Source organism: Nuphar pumila, chromosome 15 (genome assembly GCF_984573655.1).
Source record: "Nuphar pumila chromosome 15, dmNupPumi1.hap1.1, whole genome shotgun sequence".
Lineage (NCBI taxonomy): Eukaryota > Viridiplantae > Streptophyta > Magnoliopsida > Nymphaeales > Nymphaeaceae > Nuphar > Nuphar pumila.
In genome coordinates, this window is record NC_143263.1 from 64,218,493 (window position 1) to 64,237,607 (window position 19,115).

Genomic DNA, 19,115 nt, shown 5'->3' on the forward strand with positions numbered 1-19,115 from the left:
ATTTTCGTAAGGGAGGCTTTGAGAAAGAGACAAGAGAGAGTTATGAGAGAATGTTATGATTGCTTATTTAATGTAAAAGTGGTTTTTATGGATAGGCGTGAAAGGAGATAGGTCATCATGTGATGTGTACTTTGAAAGATATAGCATTTTTGAAAGAAATGAGTGACATAAAGTATTTGTCTTGTATTTAAAAACTTTTGGTTTTTATAAATGTACGTGAATATGAGAATGACTCCCTTTGACTTTGAAAAGTGGTAAAAGAGATGATGAGACAAGAAAAGTAAAAAAAATATATTCGAAAAGAAATGATAAGAATAGAAAAAAAATAAGAATTGACAAGATAGAGTCAGATTCGAAAATAAACTTAAAATATATATAAATGATAAACTAAAAAATCATAAGATATTGCAAAGATTTATCTAAGTAAAACTACAAATAGGTGTGATTAATTATAAGTCACTTAATTTACAGATTCCTAGTTCTCTTGTAATTCGTATAAAGTCTTCATTTATTAAAGGTTTAGTGAAGATATATGATAATTGTTGATTAGTGGGTATAAATTCAAGTTTGATTATGTTGTTTAAAACTTGTTCTCTTAAGAAGTGGTGTCTAATTTGAATGTGCTTTGTTCGTTAGTGAAGAATAGGATTTTTAGATAAATTGATTGCACTTGTATTATCACACAAAATAGTTGTGTTTTCGAAATTTAAACCAATGTCTTTTAATGTTTGTTTCATCCAGATGACTTGTGTACATGCTAGGCTTGCAACAATATATTCAGCTTCAGTAGTTGATAATGATACGCAATTTTGTTTCTTACTAAACCATGAAACTAGTGAATGTCCTAGCATATGACATGTTCCACTTGTGCTTTTTCTGTCAGATTTATTACCAGCAAAATCAGCATCACTGTACGAGATTAAATCAAATGTAGAAGATTTTGAATAAAATAACCCAAAATCAATGGTTCCTTTTAGATATCTCATTATTCTTTTTATAGCTTTAAGATGTGATTCCTTTGGATTTGATTGAAATCTAGCACACACTGAACATGATATCTGGACGGCTAACAGTTAAATATAGTAGTGATCCTATCATACCTCTGAATAATTTTGTATCCACAGTCTTATCATCTTCATCTTTGTCCAATACAGTGGTTGTGCTCATAGGAGTATTCTTTGAAGCAGTTGAGTTCATATTGAACCTCTTCAGAAGCTCATGATCATATTTAGACTGATTGATGAAGACTCTATCCTTGGTTTGCTTAATATGCAGTCCAAGAAAGTAGGTGAGTTCTCCCATCATACTCATTTCAAATTCTTTCTGCATGGACTTAGAAAAGTCTTCACAAAGACCATTGTTAATAGATCCAAAGATGATATCGTCCACATATATTTGAACGATTAAGTTATGATCATCCACTGTTTTTATAAATAAAGTTGAGTCTGCTTTGCCTACAAAAAAATTGGTTTTTAATAAAAAAGTTTCAAGTCTATCATACCAAGCACGAGGTGCTTGTTTTAAACCATATAAAACACGTTTTAGTTTAAAGACATGATCCGGAAATTATTCATTTTCAAAACCTGGAGGTTGTTTTACATAAACTTCTTAATTTATAAAACCATTTAAAAAAGCACTTTTAACATCCATTTGGTATAGTTTGAAATCCATATAGCTTGCATATGCCAAAGACATTCTTATAGATTCAAGTCTAGCAATAGGAGCAAATGTTTCATCAAAATCAATACCTTCCTCCTGATTGTATCCTTGAGCCACTAGCCTTGCCTTGTTTCTGATAACATTACCTATTTCATCCAGCTTGTTTCTGAAGATCCATCTTGTCCCAATGATTTGATGATCTTTTGGTTTTGGTACAAGATCCCACACATCATTTCTTTGGAACTGATTAAGTTCTTCAGTCATGGCTACCATCCAGAACTCGTCAATGATGACTTCATCAATCTTCTTAGGTTCAAGTTGAGAAATGAAGGCCATATTTGCAATACGTTCCAGCTGAGCTCTTGTTTGAACCCCCTTGGTCAGGTCTCCCAAAATCTGCTTTTGAGGATGATCTCTGATTTCAGCAAATGTCCTTTGATGATAATCTTCATTAGATTTAGTTGTGTTATCTAAGAAAAAATCTGTACTTTCAAGATCATCATCGTTAGTCTGCTTATGAACAGATTGATCAACAAATTCATAAAAACTAACATGCATAGATTCTTCAATAGTATTAGTACTCTTATTAAAAACTTTGTATACTTTACTATGACTTGAATATCCTAAGAATATGCCTTCAACAGATTTAGCATCAAATTTATCAAGGCTATCTTTTGTGTTTAGGATAAAACATTTACACCCAAAGACTTTGAAGTATTCTATTCTTGGAGTTCTGTCATAGAATAGTTCATAAGGAGTTTTATTCAATAAGGGCCTGATAAGAACTCTATTTGAGATATAGCATGCAGTGTTAACAGCTTCAGCCCAAAAATATTTAGCAAGATTATTATGTTAGAGCATAGTTCTAGAAGATTCTTGAAGGGTTCTATTCTTTCTTTCTACTACACCATTTTAAGGTGCAACTCTAGGAAAGGCAAAGTTATGAGAGATACCATGAAAGTTACAAAAATTTACAAAAAGATCATTATCAAATTCTCCTCCATGGTCACTACGAATTTTAACAATTGTAGAGAATTTTTCATTTTGTAATTTTTTACATAAAATTTCAAATTCACAAAACGTATCACTTTTATTTTTCAAAAATATTACCCAAGTGAATCTTGAGTAATCATCAACAATGACAAAAGCATATTTATTATGATTAACACTAGCTACCCTAGAAGGACCAAAAAGATCCAGGTGGAGAATCTCTAAAGGTCTTTTACTTGACACAATATTTTTTTATTTGAAAGATGATTTTGACAATTTTCCTAATTGACAAGCATCACAAAAATAGTCCTTTTTAAATGATATTTTAGGTAACCCACGTACCAAGTTATTTTTAGCTAATTTAGACATATATTTAGAGTTAACATGTCTCATTCTTATATGCCATAAATTTTGAGAGTCATTATTAGCTATAAGACAGTGTTCAGTAATATTCTCTAGGTGTAATTCATATATATTATTTTTTCTTATACCTTTCAAAATAATATCTTCGTTGGTGTTTGCTATGAGGCATGCATCATGTTTGAAGCTAACATTATAACATGTGTCACACATTTGACTTATACTTAAGAGGTTATGTTTTAAACCTTTAACAAGGAGAACGTCTTTAATAAGAGGTTTATCGATGTTACCAATGTTTCCAATCTCAATTATTAATCCTTTGTTGTTATCTCCAAATATGACAGTTCCTCCTTCTTTATGATGAAGAACAGCAAAAAGATTCGGATGTCCTGTCATATGCTTTGAACATCCACTGTCTAGTATCCATCTGTTCTTCTTTTTTAGTGCCTGCAAAAGATCAAGTAAAACTTCTTTTTGGTACCCGATCGAGTCCCTTTTTGTTAGACTTTGGAACCCATATCCATTTTGATTTGGGTTTGTCTACAGACTTAGAGGAGTACATGGTATTAAAATTGAAGTTGTAACACTTCTGCTTAGGTTCAGCAGAACCTTTGACAAATGCAGTCTTTTGATTTATACAAAGTCTATTTAGGTGAGAGTAACCAATATCATTCTTGTAAAAAGAGAATTTTTGAGAGGATAGGAGTTTGTCCAGATTCTCTTTTCCTTGGGTAAACTTGAAAACCGTTTTCATACGGTTTTCAGTTTTGCTTTTTAATTCTGAAATTTCTACTTGAAGATTTTTAGTCTTGGAGCTAGTAGAACTGATTTCAGAAGTAAGAATAATTTTTTTCTTTTTCAACTCAGAATTTTCAATACTGAGTTTTTCATTTTTCTGAGAAAGCTCTAAGTTCTTGGACTTTAAAATTTTGTTTTTGAGAATCATTTTCCTTGATTCTTCAAAGAGTTCTTGAAAAGCATTTAGAAGTTCTTCAAAAGAAAAATTAGAATATTCACTTACAGAGCTTTCTTCTGCCATGAAGCACATATTTACAGTTTTGGCTTCATCGTCACTTGACTCTTCACTGGTGGATGGTTTTGAATCATCCCATTGAGCATGTAGAGCCTTTTTCTTAAAGAACCTTTTCTTTGGTTCCTCGATTTTGGATTTTCTTTTTAGAAGAGAACAGTCACGTCTTACGTGACCTGGCTTATTGCATTGATAGCACATGGTATCTTCCTTAGAGTCTTTCTTTTTTTTGTGATTATTTGATAGCCTGTTCTTTCTCATAAAGCGCTGAAATTTCCGAGTAAGCAGCGCAATTTCAGATTTTTTTTCCGAGTCTTCATTCTCTGAAATGGCTGGGAAGGCTAGATTTTTCTTCGTGGGTTGTTCCTCTTCCCTTCTTTCTTTTATATGAACTTCATAGGCCATGAGATTGCCTATTAAGTCATCCAGAGTAAGCTTGGATAAATCTTGGGCTTCTTCAATAGTTATGGTCTTTTTCTCCCAGTCAGTTATAAGTGATCTCAAGATCTTTTTCACCTTATCGGTCTGGGAATAGGTTTCTCCCAGAGATTTAAGATCATTGGTGATGTTAGTGAATCTGGTAAACATCTCTGTGATGGGCTCATCTTTATTCATTTTGAATAACTCATATTTTTGAACCAGAGATGAGATCTTAGCTTCTTATACTATGTTAGTTCCTTCATGGATAACCTCCAAAGAGTGTCATATATCATATGCAGATTCACAGACTAATATTCTGTTAAATTCATTTTGATCAATGGCGCAATAAAAATCATTCATAGCCTTTGCATTTAGGTTTGCCATCTTCTTTTATTCATCAGACCATAAACTATAGTCTGAAGATGGGGATGTGTATGGACTTTCAACAATTTTTCATACAGCAATCTCTATAGATTTTAGGAATATGGCCATCTTGCATTTTCAATATCCATAGTTGGTGCCATTGAAGAAAGGAGGGCGAGATGCGTGTTGACCTTCGATGTCACAAGCATAAGAGGTTGATGTTATTTGTGCTGAAAGACTTGTTATATCAAAACCATCAAAACCTGCTTTGATACCAAATAAAATTCCACTAGAGGGGGGTGAATAGTGAAATACGATATAGATCGATAAAATAAAAATTAAAGACAATAAGGCACAACACAATAAACACAGGATTTATACTGGTTCGATCGAGTTACTGACCTACATCCAGTCCCTAAGTAAAACACTTGAGCCTTTCACTATAAAATCTGTGTTACGAGATAAATAGTACAACACCCTCTTCCTCAGAGGTCTACTTCTCTCAACAGAGAAGGAAAACACCCTCTTCCTCAGAGGTCTACTTCTCTCAACAGAGAAGGGAAACAGTAGATAACAAAAAGTTACAACACTTTCCTAAAGAACCTTCAGAATGATATGCAGAGTATGAATGCACGTATGAAGATTCTCAGAATGTTCTCTCTTTTGAAAATTGGCAGAATAATCTCTTAGAGGAACAGAATGTTCTTTTCTTTTTCACACAGTTGATTCTTTTGTCAGAGAGTTTTTCTTGTCTTTTTCTTTTTCTTTTCTCTTTCTTTTCTCTTTCTTTTTCTAAGCTCTTTTTCAGTGTATCGAGTAGGAGTTTTTCTCTTTGAAAGCTCGCATGTGTCTTGTGAAATATTATTTTGTTTGTATATATATATATATATATATATATATATATAGGTTTTTAAAATTAGTTGTTGCTTTTTAAAATGATTGTCCTTTTGAGATGTGAGGTGTCAGGTCATCTCAAAATATATTTTATGAAAGAGTGTGTGAGATGATATGTGTACTATATTACTTTTTCAAAAAGTCGTCATTCCATAAATTTAATATTTGAGGTACACTATACGTTGTTTGTAATTAAAAATAAGATTAAATTTGTAATGGGTCTTTTCTCAAAATAAAAGCTTTATAGTACATTGAACGTTGAAGTGTAATTTATAATGTATTTTTGTCTTTATTCAATTTAATGATTTATAGTATATTAATAGTTTTCTTACAAATTGTCACTTCTTTGGTTAAATATATGTAAGTACAATAAATGCTTGTTAAGTACTTTATTTATAAATGGTCATTTCTCAAATGCTTTTTGAGGTGGCATTTAATGTTTACAGAAAGAATGATGACTTTAAATATAAGTCGACATTCTTGGGTGTGTATTTAGCATTAAATAAATAAAAGGTCATTTCTCAAACTTAATTGTCTTGTTAAACAATAAGTAGTTGTGTATAAAATAATATTTGTTTTCTCAAATCGTCAATTCAAGATGAACGATTGTGTATTTTAAGTTAATACATTTTGTCTTTTTCTTTCACAAAATCTTTTGAAATCATTAGCTTTTATATCTTTTCAAGTTGTCTTTTTCATAAATGCTTATTAGAATATACAATTAATGCTTTTGAAATCATGAGCTATTATATCTTGTCAAAATGTCTTTTTCATAAATGCTTGTAGGAAGTACAATGATTTGTCTCAAAAAGGTATTTTTGAAATAACGTATCCTTTTATGAAAGCTTAGCTTTTGTAAATAAATTAAAGCATATAGTGTAATATGAAATATGCATGCTTCTGAAGGTTCTGTTACATATGACTCTAAAGAAGAAAAAAGTCTTCATCTTGAAGTAGCCGATCTTCTTGAATAATCTTTATGAATGTATGGCCCATCAAGCTTTTTCTTCAGAGTAGTATGATTGTATCAAATAGTTATACTTGATCAGGTTGTCTTCATTCTTCTTAGGTGAAATAACCTTGCATCAAATACTCGTTAAATGCATGACACATCATATCCAGTTATAATATAACATATTCATGAAGGCATATCATATTTATCATATCGCATGAAAGCATATCATATATATCATATTTATTTATCATGACAGCATATCATATTTATTATGTATCATCAAAACATAGTTTCTCAACAGTTTCCAGCCAATAAGATAGTTTTCATCTCTGATAAACCTTGTCTCCCAATGTCTTCAAGGCTTTTGTTAGCCAGTTCAGATTCAACAGGCTCTGGTTCATTAAACAAGTCACCAAACCCATCAAAATCAGCATCTTTCTCTTCGTAGCCAACTACAGATGATGTCCCCATATTTATTTCCTTCAGTGGAACATAATCTTACCCCTCACAGCCAGAATTAATGGGATCACTTGTTACTTCTGTAATCTCCATGAGAGATGGATCAACAAGGCAACAATTGTTGCTTGTGCACTCTTCAGTCGACCTATCTATGCATGAACTTTGGCATTTAGATTGACAAGGTAAGTTGTTATCAATTTGAGGGGCAAGCCCAGCAGCGGCATTGGATTGGCTGGATTGACAATCACGTTCAAGAACTGAACCATGTTCATAATTATGAGCAGACAGTTCCTTTGCAGGTGCACAACCATCTTCAGTAGCCACAGAAGCGTCAGAGCAACCATGGTTCTTTGCATGATCTACTGAAACATCAAAATCTATATGACAAAAGGACTCATCTGAATCCATGTCAGGTCCTATATAATCCATTCAAGAGAAATCCTCATCCTAAACCGGAGTTTCTTCTAAAATAAGCACACTAGCAGGAAAAGATGAAGGGGATAACTCACTGGGTGACAAATGGGTATCAACCAAATCTGTTGCTATATTTGTAGGTCCGGGGGTATGCAGAGCATAATGAGTATGTCCACTAAAAATGCACAGAAAGAAAGAAGAAACAACAAAAAAATGCTATGAAATCAAGAGAGAAACTACTAATACGTAATGAACCGATGTTGCAGGGGATGTACTTAATCCCAGCAGCAGTCATCTGTTTCAAGATGGACAGCCTCAGATCCCTGAGAGCCTTTTGAAGATCTTCAACCGATAACCATATTCTTCTTTTTTTTTTTCAGCATCCAGATTTAATGCAGACGGGTCAATACATCGAAGCACATCCAGGTTTTATGCAGATGTAAGCATTTAAACTCAAAGAGCGAAAGGAAAGGAAAAAGAAAAATGAAAATCATGAGAGAATCAAATGCAACTTGTAATCCAAAGGGCATCAAACGCAACACCTATGGGAATTGCGATACTTGGATGATTTAATCAAAAATGTATATGAGCCTACGAAAGAAAATCGTAACAAAGATATCAAAATACAAGCATTACAATGTTGTTGCAAAAGCAATCATGAAATTCAAGATGATTACCATGACATAGGAATGGACTATCAAAAGAAAAAGATAATCAAAAGTTAACAATGAAAACAAAGGTGATTCACGGTAGAACAGGAAATCAAAATAAAATGGATTATCGAAAGAAGAAATGAAATTGACAGACAATCAAAGATAAAAAAAAAAATGAAGACAGGTTATTCATGGTAGAAACGAGAAGTCAAGATCATCGTGACCATCAAGATCAACCGGCCACCAAAAATGAAAATGGGAATTCAAAAATCAAATGCTAATCAAAATGCAGGCCGATCATCAAAGTGGAACCGAAAATTAGCTATAAAAGGGAATCAAAATAAAACAAAATGCACATCGGAATTGCAATATACGGAGCGATGATGAGAGCATTGACACATATAAAACCACTGAAATTCAATAACGAGGAGAGGAGAAAACAAAAGAAGAAAAAGGGGAAAAAATGGACAAAACACAACAGACTAGAATGAATAAAATGCCATCCGATTCTATTAAAATGAGAAATCAAATGCAAAAGAAAAATAATAAAAAAAAGATGCAGGAAATCAAATATTGGAATTGGAGAATGTCATTAATGTTGCAATAGATGGGTCAATCCTGCTATATGGAGGACGATCCCACCATTGATGCTTTAAAATAAAATAAATAAAAAATGAAAGAGAAGAGATCCGAACAAGGGAATGCAGTAAATAGGGAAGAGAGCTTTACAGAGAATCAAAAGAGGAGCGAGAGATGGTTACTCACTTGTAGCTCTCCTACCGGATGGTCGACCTTCGATCCTTTCAAGGGGTGCGCCAAGAGAAGAAGAAAACTAGAGAGTAGAGGAAGGAGGGAAGGAGAAGTCAATCGGATGCTTCAGAGCAATGGAGGGGTGAAGGCGATCGTCGAGAAGGAGAAGTGTGAACTTGATGGGGTGAAGACGGATCTGATCGATTGTAGATGATGGCGCTAATGGATGGGATGAAGAATGGTGCTCATGGATGCCCCTTCACCTCCCCCCCCCCATGGTTCTTCTTATAACAGAAGGTCGTTGGGGGTTTTACAAATCAGGTCCCCCCACGTTTTGAAAAATTTTCAAAATGGTGGCTCTTTTTACAATTTTTTCTCAAAACATGTTTTAACTATAAAAATGTTTTCAAAAAGAGGGTTAAACCCCTTTTTTTTAATTTTCTTTTTTCTTTTTTTTTCTTTTCTTTGTATTTTGAAATAAACTCTTTAAAACTATGGGGGAAAACAAAGGATGGGTTTTTGAAATATTTTTGTAGGATTTTTGTTTTAAAACTTAAAAAAATTTTACAAAAGAAGATTTTTCTAAAAATATGAGGTTAAATTTCAGAAATTTTCATAAAAGGGGTCTGGATCTGGAGTTTAGAGAGAATACTCGAGTTTTGGATCTCGAATTGAGGAATAAAGAATAGTGGATCCAAATGGATATCGGATGAACTGTCTAAGACATTAAAAAAACTATTTTTGTATTTTTATAATTTTGAATTGAAAATTGGATAATAGGGCTCAAGATTGGATTTTGATATCAGATCCGGATCCAAAATTGGGTCAGATTTGAAAAATGGATTTGGATTTTGGATCTTTAACCAGCGAATTGGAGAAATGACTGGAATTTGATCAGAAATTGACCCAATTATTCACAGGACGGGACCAAAGGAAAAAAGGAAAATTTTGCAAATTTTTTGAAAAAATTGGGGTGTTCACATACACAAACAAGCAAAAAAATTAATTTGAAAAAGCTATCATATCAAAACTTCTCATAGGCAAAATTTTATTTTCCTATGAAACTTTTTATTGCTTTCAAATATACCCTTATAGGGTGGAGAAATTTTTCCTAAAAAAAAATCTTTGTTTGCATTAGGGCAACCATTCACCCTATAACACATCTCATTCTATTGGTTGCCATAATGACTTCCTCTCAGTCACAACCTCTCTCTCTCTCTCTCTCTCTCTCTCTCTCTCTCCTAATTAACAAAGTTCAAACCAATGTTTTGACCCTTATGCTAGTACATAGGGGGTGTTTGATTAGGCAGAAAGGATTGTGTAGAAAATTTCTATTTGGACACTCCTGACCGGGCACATAGGTGTCTTAGACAAGTCAAGTTTTTGTCCCAATTATTTTCTTTTCTTTTTTTATTTTTGATTTTTGTCCAGGTGTTCGAAACACCATTGCTCCAGCAAGAGGGATGTAACATTGCAAGACACCAAAAAGGCATCTCGATGGATACGCGGGATGTCATGTTCCAGACATTTTACATGCATGTTTGACATTTGCATTGGGTGCATGGAGCACACAAGCTATTGTCCATGTAATCAAACACTAGCTTAGAGATGACACATTAACGGTGGCTAGTTTTAGTGTTGGTAGTGTAAAACTCAGTGAGTACTCTCCTGCCTACCACAAATACTTCTCCATTGAAAACTAACTCATGTTTTGTAACGACCCAAACTGGGACTTCTCGAGTTTGGGTTTGTAGACGTCACTTCCCAAAGAGAAATTATCAAAACAACCTTAAAACCAAGCAATTTTTTTTTTATATAACAAGGTCTGAATAGTTGTCAAGTTCATTCATCTAACGTCAAGATAACTATTTATGTTTATCAAAATTGAACTGTTTAGATTACAAGTCCAAAATAGGAAAATGCAGAAATAAAGATCAAGTACTTCATAGTCTACCAGTAGTCAAGCCCATGAGTCACGTCCTCCTATTTGCAGTGCCTCCTGATCCTACAGTTGTAACCAAGTAGGGGTGAGTCTAAAACTCAATAAGGTTTCATTTACAAATATAAGATATGACTGTTACAATTGTAGTGAACTTTAAGCTCTTAGTTTGAGTTTAGTTCTCTAACTAGCACACATGTTGTTTACATATTTTATCCTCTTTTTTCATTTATCTTTCTTTAAACCATTTCTTACTTTTAGAATAGACATTTTTTAATGTCGTACTCTACACTAATTGGTTATTCTAAAAATAGCCTCTTGGGTGTAGCAACTTATGTAGACAACTCCAGAGTCTACGGTTTTGGTCAAACATATGAACCACTCCACAAACAATATAGTTTAGACTAGTCTATATTATGGACTTCTAATTGTTGCATCTTTGCTCATGGATTGCAAGCCAAAGAACCTAATATGACCATCGGTAGTTAGCCAAAGAGCCTAGAGGGCCATATTTGCTCTAAGGTTCTCGAAGATCATGTTTATGAATGTGATTTCATCTTTCTAAATATCTTTGTGATATATATATATATATATATATATATATATATATATATATATATATATATATATATATATATATATATATATCAGATCATTATATCCACCAACAATGCATGATAAATTTGATATTTTTTTTATCGATGCATCATTATGATTCTCTTTTAACTGGTAAAAATAAGATCTATAATATTATAGGATAAAATGACTGCAAACTGTGAATGAATGTACCGTAGGATAGTTGATAATGATGTGTCGCTAGAATATATGGATGGTGTTGGCAGTTTTATTGAATTTGCAATGGCAAGTTTCAATACAATAGATCCTATCGGTCGGATCAGGTGCTCTTGTATGATGTGTAAGAACAATCGATTTGTAGAACCTCATGGCGTTAGACATCACCTATACATAAAGGGTTTTGTGAGTAGTTATCAGAATTAAACATTTTATGATGAAGAATTTTAGAAACGGGTAGACGTGGTGCACGATAATCTATATGTGGTTATCCACATGCTTGCATAAAGTTATTTTTTATTTGATTATGTATCTATGTTTATGGAATTGCATATCATGTTACATTCCATGCATACTTAGTATGTATATGCACGGTTATACAACTGATTCATATAGGACATTTAAATCAACATAATGTCTTAATAATGGTTTTAGTATGTAACAAACATTCAATGGTGTAATGCAAAATGGAGGATCTAGACGAGACAATCTTTTCATGACTTAATAAATTTAAAAATAGATTAACTTAGACATATAAAGTTATTTTCCTAAGTTCTAGGGGCGGGGATTTTAGATGCTTCCCTCCTATTAGTTACAAATTACTTTGAATCTCTTCCTAACGAAACATCCAATTGCTCTATCCTTTTGTTGGCTAAGCCATATTTGCATATTGACCAGCCTCTACCCACCAAGGAATATACCACGCTTCGACCAACATACAACAAAAGATGTCTCCTGTAGGTTTTGAACCGTGGTCATCAAATGTCAGGTGATAAGCTATGATTGCATCTAACCAACAAGGCAAGCACTAGTGGCGTAGCTAGGATTCATGTGAGGGGGGGGGGGGGGGCAGGGGTGTAGCAAAAAAAAAAGAAAAAAATTGGTGTGGTAGTCGGGGGTTCGGGAGCAACGCCCCCCCCCCCCCCCACACACAATTTTTTTTTTGAGATAAAATAAAAAACGGCTGCAATTATTAATAAAAATCTTTTTCATATGGACAAATCAAACTATTTGCTGCAGGGCAGGGCAGGGCTGGGCTGGGCTGGGCTAGGACTGGGCTACAAAAATGGATAAAAATCTATTTCATATGGAATCAGGGCTGGGCTAGGAGTGGGCTTTAAAAAAAAAACAAGGTTTGTGATTTATGCTACTTCCTACATGTGTCTAATAAACAATATTTTCACTCATAAGGGTTACCTAGAAACTCCTCAAGATTTCAGGCATAAACTAGATACACACACCTCTAACAAAGCCTTAGACCATGTCCTTCCTAATAGAGCTTTTTATCTCTCTTTGTATTGTTACCCTAGGTGCACTATTTATTTCATTTTTTTTCTTTTTCAATGATAATGTGCTTTACAATTTTAAATGTGCATTCATTAATTAGTATTTCGCATGCAATCACATGAACATGCTATAAATTCTAGGAATAACAATTCATCACAGAGATACAATATAAAATAATCATGCCACACTATTAAATTACTCCTCTCAAGGTTTATGCATGACATTTTACAGAATAAGTCATATACTGATGAATCTGGAATTCTACATCCCTTTCTCAAAGTCTCACTTTCCTTTTTTTTCTCACAACATATGTCAAAAGATTATCCTTATTTTCACAACAAGCGTATTCATGAAACGAGTAGAACATTTATACAAGTGTTCAAACCAGGTGAAGAGCTAGAATATATGTCAATGAATGGGTTGGCAAACAAGAGGATGAAACATGACTACCTTCATTATACTAACACAACCAAATGTGAAGTAGATGGATGGATAATGAAATCAAATTGACATGGGGAAGACACGGTGGAGTTGAATTTCGATGTAACCTGAATTTGCTATATGATCCCCATCAAGCACAGCCATTGACTCCACCTAAACATTAATCAATCCATCTCAACCCATCAAGAACCATAAACTCGTTGTATTTTTTTGGCTCATTATAAATAAAAATCAAAGATTTTATATGGATAGCATTTGGGAATGACTTAATTAAAACTCATAGGGAGAGGTTATTTTGACTAAGTCACACCTCATAGATGTGTTCACCATAGTCAAAATAGTATGAATTGTCCCTTGGATCATAGTTTTTTTAATTAAAATGGTGTTTTGCCAAAATGGTGTGATCTTCGAAATGCCTCATAATTTGCCAAAATCTCCCCCATGCCCAAAATTTTGATTTTTAACATTTTTATGATATTTTTATCATTTGTACAAGCGAATATGCTGATGTTCACGCGATAGATATGTATGTTGTCCGAAGGTCACAATATCTCAATAAAAAGGAGATTTGCATGAACATTGCGCAGACCTAACGAAATTTGCATGCAAGAATTTGAGAACTTGGCTAAGTTGAATCCCAACAAAGGAGATTTGCATATCAAATACATGCATCTTCTGAGGTTCGCAAGCCCTAGACAGACCTTCTAAAATTGAAAAAGTAGGCTTCAACCTGGAACAGAAGGTTTTTTATGTCATTGCTATTTCTTTAACCATTAAATTTAGCTGGCCTTCGCACATTTATCTTTGATGGCCTATCGCCATTTCCGTCATTGAGGGTAACTGTCTGCTGTAGAGTGTGGTTCTTCAACTTAAACTCCCTACTTGAGTCTGCAGGGCGGTCAATGTCGTAGTCAGTGAAGTAACATGTCCGATCAGCAAGTTTACCTGCTCTCGCAGGCTCGTCACCTCATCATTCAATCCTCCGAACGACTCAACTGCACTTGAAATTGCTTTCTCATGTGAAGTCACATAAGTCACCAGTATGTTGACGGTTCCGACCATCTGCTCATGGCCCCGAGGTGAACCCATCTCCTCGACTTCAACATCTACCTTTTCTTTGGTGTTAAGCAAGTTGTATCGGAACGCCACAATGTCTTGCTCACAAATCACAGTTTTTCAGTGTGTCTCTCGACACCAACTCCTGAGTCCCTTTCTCAACTCGAGAACGGGCTCTGGTATCACTTGTCATGGGTCTACTTCTTCAATAGGCCAGTGCGGCGCGACGATCATTTCTTACCGCCGCAAGCCTTTTGATCGCTCGCTTGCCGTTGCGAAAACTTTGATAATTGAGAGTGCAAGAGAGCGAGAAAATAGAGAGGAAGAGAAACCGCAATCACTCGAAAGCAATCACAATGAGGGTGAACAAAAGAAAGCTCTTCACATTTGCATTCATTCACAATTTTGCCTGAGGGCTCATTATGGTTCAAATCTACAGTCTAACCCGTAAGGGTATTGATCAACCTAAACCAAAGTACAAGAGTGGTCCAGAGAAAATTACAAGTGACTCAAAACTTAACAGCAAGACTCAACCAAAGCAAAACACACTCTAGACAGAACTTACAAAGTAGGTCACAGGGAAAAGAACATTTTCAGACGCACTCAGCGGGAAATTGTTGATGACTTCTACTTCACAAGTCGACATCAAATGTGATTAACTAAAGTGGATGTGGACAGCCGGAAGAACAGTAGGATTGTCATCTAGGACGGGGTTCAATCTTTAGTTGTGGGTGGAGGCCCATATTTCTTCTAGGTCAGCGGCGAACTCCTCTTCTCTGTTCAGAATCACAGTGTTATGGTCCGTACCCGGTATGATTCTCACATCCGCATGTGGAACTCTTGATTTGATATTGAGGCTGCACTCCAAGGGAAGGACCTTATCATCGGCTCCGTGGATGGCTACTACTTGGACGCTGCTTCTGTTCACAATTCTCAGGTAATCATCCATGAGTTCACCACCTCCGCATATCACATTGTGGAAGGTATGCCAAGCTGCATGGTGGGTATGCCTCGTTATGTCTCTGGTCATAAAGGGAAGGTCCCTGTAACAAAATTCAAGGGCGCGCTGAAATCATCAGTGTGTGTGACCAAGTTCTTCACTCGTGACAAATTTCTTTCATTTTGATAATCAAAATTAACTCAGAAGAAAAGAGTTCACCATTGTCCTGTAAGAAAGCTAATTAGCCGCTCCCACATCCCGTGGTTTCTGCACATAAATAGGCAGACGGTTCTTCCCAAGTGCTCATACCGTGTCACTACTGAGGAACCAAACAACAAAAGGGGCCACACTTTCTTTGGAGAGAGACTGTTGAGCACGTATTGGTTTGCTTCCTCTTTTGAAGACACCGGAAAGTATGGCTGCAAACCAAAATGTCTCGTGTGAAAGTCCAAAATCAAAATACTTTTGAGTTCTCACACACACATATTGATTAGATAACTCACCGGTGCTACTAGAGTGATTGATCTGACAAATTTTGGGTACTTTGCTGCTATTGCCAATGCTAGTATAGAACCCATGGAGTGTGCAACCAAGTGAAAAGAATTGAGGTTATGTGGATAGACAACAGTGTTCTCTATCATCTCCAAATGATCTTGCAATCTGTATCGGGAGCTCCATGGCTTTGGGCTACTACCAAAACCCAAAAGATCCACAGCAAACAGCCTGTATTTGTTCGATGAGCTTTCTGAGAATTTGGGGAAAACCGTTTCTGTCCACACCCAGGATGAAGAAAGAAACCCATGCAAGAAAATCACTGATTCCCTTCCACCATAATCTTCCACACCTGTTAGAAGCTCAAGTACACGTGGGGCATCACCTTAAATATTAAAATGACAAATAAAGGCAATTAACAAGAGTAAGCATATATATATATATATATATATATATATATATATATATATATATATATAGGAGTCTACATCTCCTTTTCTTTATCCGCTTACTTTGGTACCCCACGATCAGGGGAGAGAGGATCAGGCGTAATGTGATATCGCACCTGATCACCCACCACCATCTTTAGGATGAAGCCTCTATCAGCTGCTGTGGGGCCCAACAGCAGATTGGTGGGTGATGATCATGTGCAGCAGCACACTTAATGTGCGGAATCACATAGCACCTGATTTCAATTCCGAACAGGGGAGGTGATTGATCGAGTCTGACTAGCCTGTAGTCGGTTCGCTCTGTTTTTTTAAAGAAGCTGAGCCTAATAAAAGACTTGATGCCTATTCGCGCCGCTCATTCTTTCACAGGTAGCTGAGCTCTTGACTTGGTTGCACGCATAATTTGTCTGCAAGTCCGATCCTGGGCATAGAAATTACTCGTGCCCCGCCCCGAGCTCGTTAAGGGCTAGGCTCTATCAGGACTGCCCCCTGTCTTCCAAGCCCAAACTGCCCGGTATCGACCTTGCCCAGAGGTCAACTTGGGCTGGTATTTGGCTATTGGGGAAGTGGGCATGGAATGAGAGATTACATATTATATCAATGATTTACATGATCACCCTTTATAATGAGATCTGGGAAGGGTGGAAAGATGCAGAACCGCGCGAGAGAGCGTGATGGGGGTGCGAGTACGTAGATAAAGATTTGCAAACCTTGTGATGATGGTTCTCTGACAACCAAATGAAGCTTGTCCTGGCCCTGAGCTTCCCAAGAAACACAGGACTCGCATCTGCACTCGGACCACCACCTACCGGCTCGCGAAGCCAATGTCTGCCGTTTTCCTCCACCCTTCTTCTCTTGTGCTTCCTTCGTTGGGTTGTCAAGGGCCAGAAAGCCCTTAAAGTGAGGACGACTATTTTGGCTCCGATGAAGTCCCGGCCTCTCCGAGAACTCATCATGAACTGTGCCGGAGGCATCAGCAGCAGCTCCCTTCTCTTCGCAGCAGCAGAAACCACCATGTTCAACCAAATTATCCACAAGCCTATAGAGAAGGCCCAAAACGAGGTCCAGAAAGCCTAAGAAGCCAAAGACGACGCAGCCGATGACTTGCAGGAGGACCTCAATGCCATCTTCTGGCCGTCTCAGGTAACAAAAGGAGCCCCTCCTGCGTTGAAGGGAATCAGAGTCAGAGGCCAGCAATTTGAAGAATCTGACCTTCCCCATAGATCCTTCCCTTTCCTTAATTTGCTTGTGGATTGAGCTTATCACCTATCGCCTTGGTTTTCTTCATTCGTTGATTCATTCATTTGTGAATATGTGATCGATGCCCCTGGTCTTGTTATTATATAAGTAGCGTGACGTGTTTGACGCTGCAGCCATCAAGAATAAAAAAACAAGTTTTCCTTCCCCCTTACTTTTCCTTCAAAATCAAATTTCAACCCCTATTGGCCGAAGTACTTCGGCCATTTAACGCATTGTCACAAGCCAATATATCCCCCCAAGTAACTTAACATTTATCAATAATGAATGTGAAATCTGCAATTAGAGGATAAAAAAGACAGTTACTACCTACCTGACCTGTTTCAAACATCAACAAAAAAAAATACCATCTGAATATTTTTATATACTTTTTAACATTATAAATAAATAAAGTATTTTTCCCCACTAAAATCTAAACCTACAACTATTTTGACCCAAAACAAAAACATAGAAATAGCCCTCTGGGTTATAAATTTGATCTCAAATATCTAAACCAAAATGAAGATCCAAAGAAAACCCATTACATCCCATGTTTAGGCGGCTCACTAAATTAAATATCCAATCCCATATAATCATTTGAATCAAGACCTGTTATGTGCTCAACATCACCTAATACTCGATCCAACCAAGCCGATAGGACGACAACTTATTTTTGGATTTGTTCAACAGGGAATGCATGTGTATGTTTCCACCAATGCTGAGAAAATTATGAACTTTTTGACGCGCACTTCCACTTCCACTTCCCGTCAGCCAGAGACTCTACACGCACTTAAGGCGTGTCACCCAAGGCTTCGCCTTCATTCTCCGCACTAGTTAAAGTTGGTTGGAAATTAAAACCTATAAGTCGTGAAAAGAAGGGTCTCCATCGTGTCACCTCCTTTTAACCACTAAGACGTAGAAATTAATGAAGGTCAAGTCAACTCATAAACTTCCCCAGCTACCGCCTTACCTGACTCAAATTGCACCCAGAAGGTGCGTAGAATCCAAAGAAAATTGTTGACCCCAACAAAGTGTCATGGGCTAAATTTCAAGGCTAAATTTTTGGTCTTTCAAGTTAAGGTACGTTCGTGCGGCACTAGGCTTCGCGGCCTAGTCAACCCAATTTATAATTGGCATACAATTTTTTGCAAACCTGCGGCACGCTATATTGCTCAGTTTAGCCGGCCTTAAGGCCAAAAGCCGTGCACCGACACTTTTTCATGTGCTGAATCATTTCATTTTTCCTGTGCACCCCCTCATGTGCAGCTGCCTAGCAGAAGTTGATTAAGCGCATCTTCAAATGCGTATTCTATCTAGTCCATACCACTTACTAAATAATCGTCTCATACCAGCTATCACTTCTGAAAAGGGTACAAACTCACCTTAGCCTTGTGTGTCATGGAGCATATTGTGACTCCATGTGCACGCTACAACAAAACCTCGCCATGGAAAGAACAAGACCTTATGATTCCTACTTCAAAGACCAGTTGATGATTGAACACCATAGTGAAGAGCACCACCCAGACTCATTCACCA

At 36.1% G+C, this 19,115-nt stretch overlaps 1 protein-coding gene across 1 annotated transcript; it reads right to left on the bottom strand.

Moving 5' to 3' along the window:
- Positions 1 to 15,110: 15,110 nt before the first annotated feature.
- Positions 15,111 to 17,596, bottom strand: LOC149815461 (putative lysophospholipase BODYGUARD 4). Its single transcript, XM_089990002.1, has 4 exons — positions 17,054 to 17,596; positions 15,906 to 16,246; positions 15,622 to 15,821; positions 15,111 to 15,505 (listed from the first exon to the last, which is right to left on the bottom strand). Exons 1-4 carry the CDS (start codon positions 17,562 to 17,564, stop codon positions 15,184 to 15,186), a joined length of 1,374 nt encoding a protein of 457 aa, XP_089846128.1. The 5' UTR covers positions 17,565 to 17,596; the 3' UTR covers positions 15,111 to 15,183.
- Between the last annotated feature and the right edge of the window lie 1,519 nt (positions 17,597 to 19,115).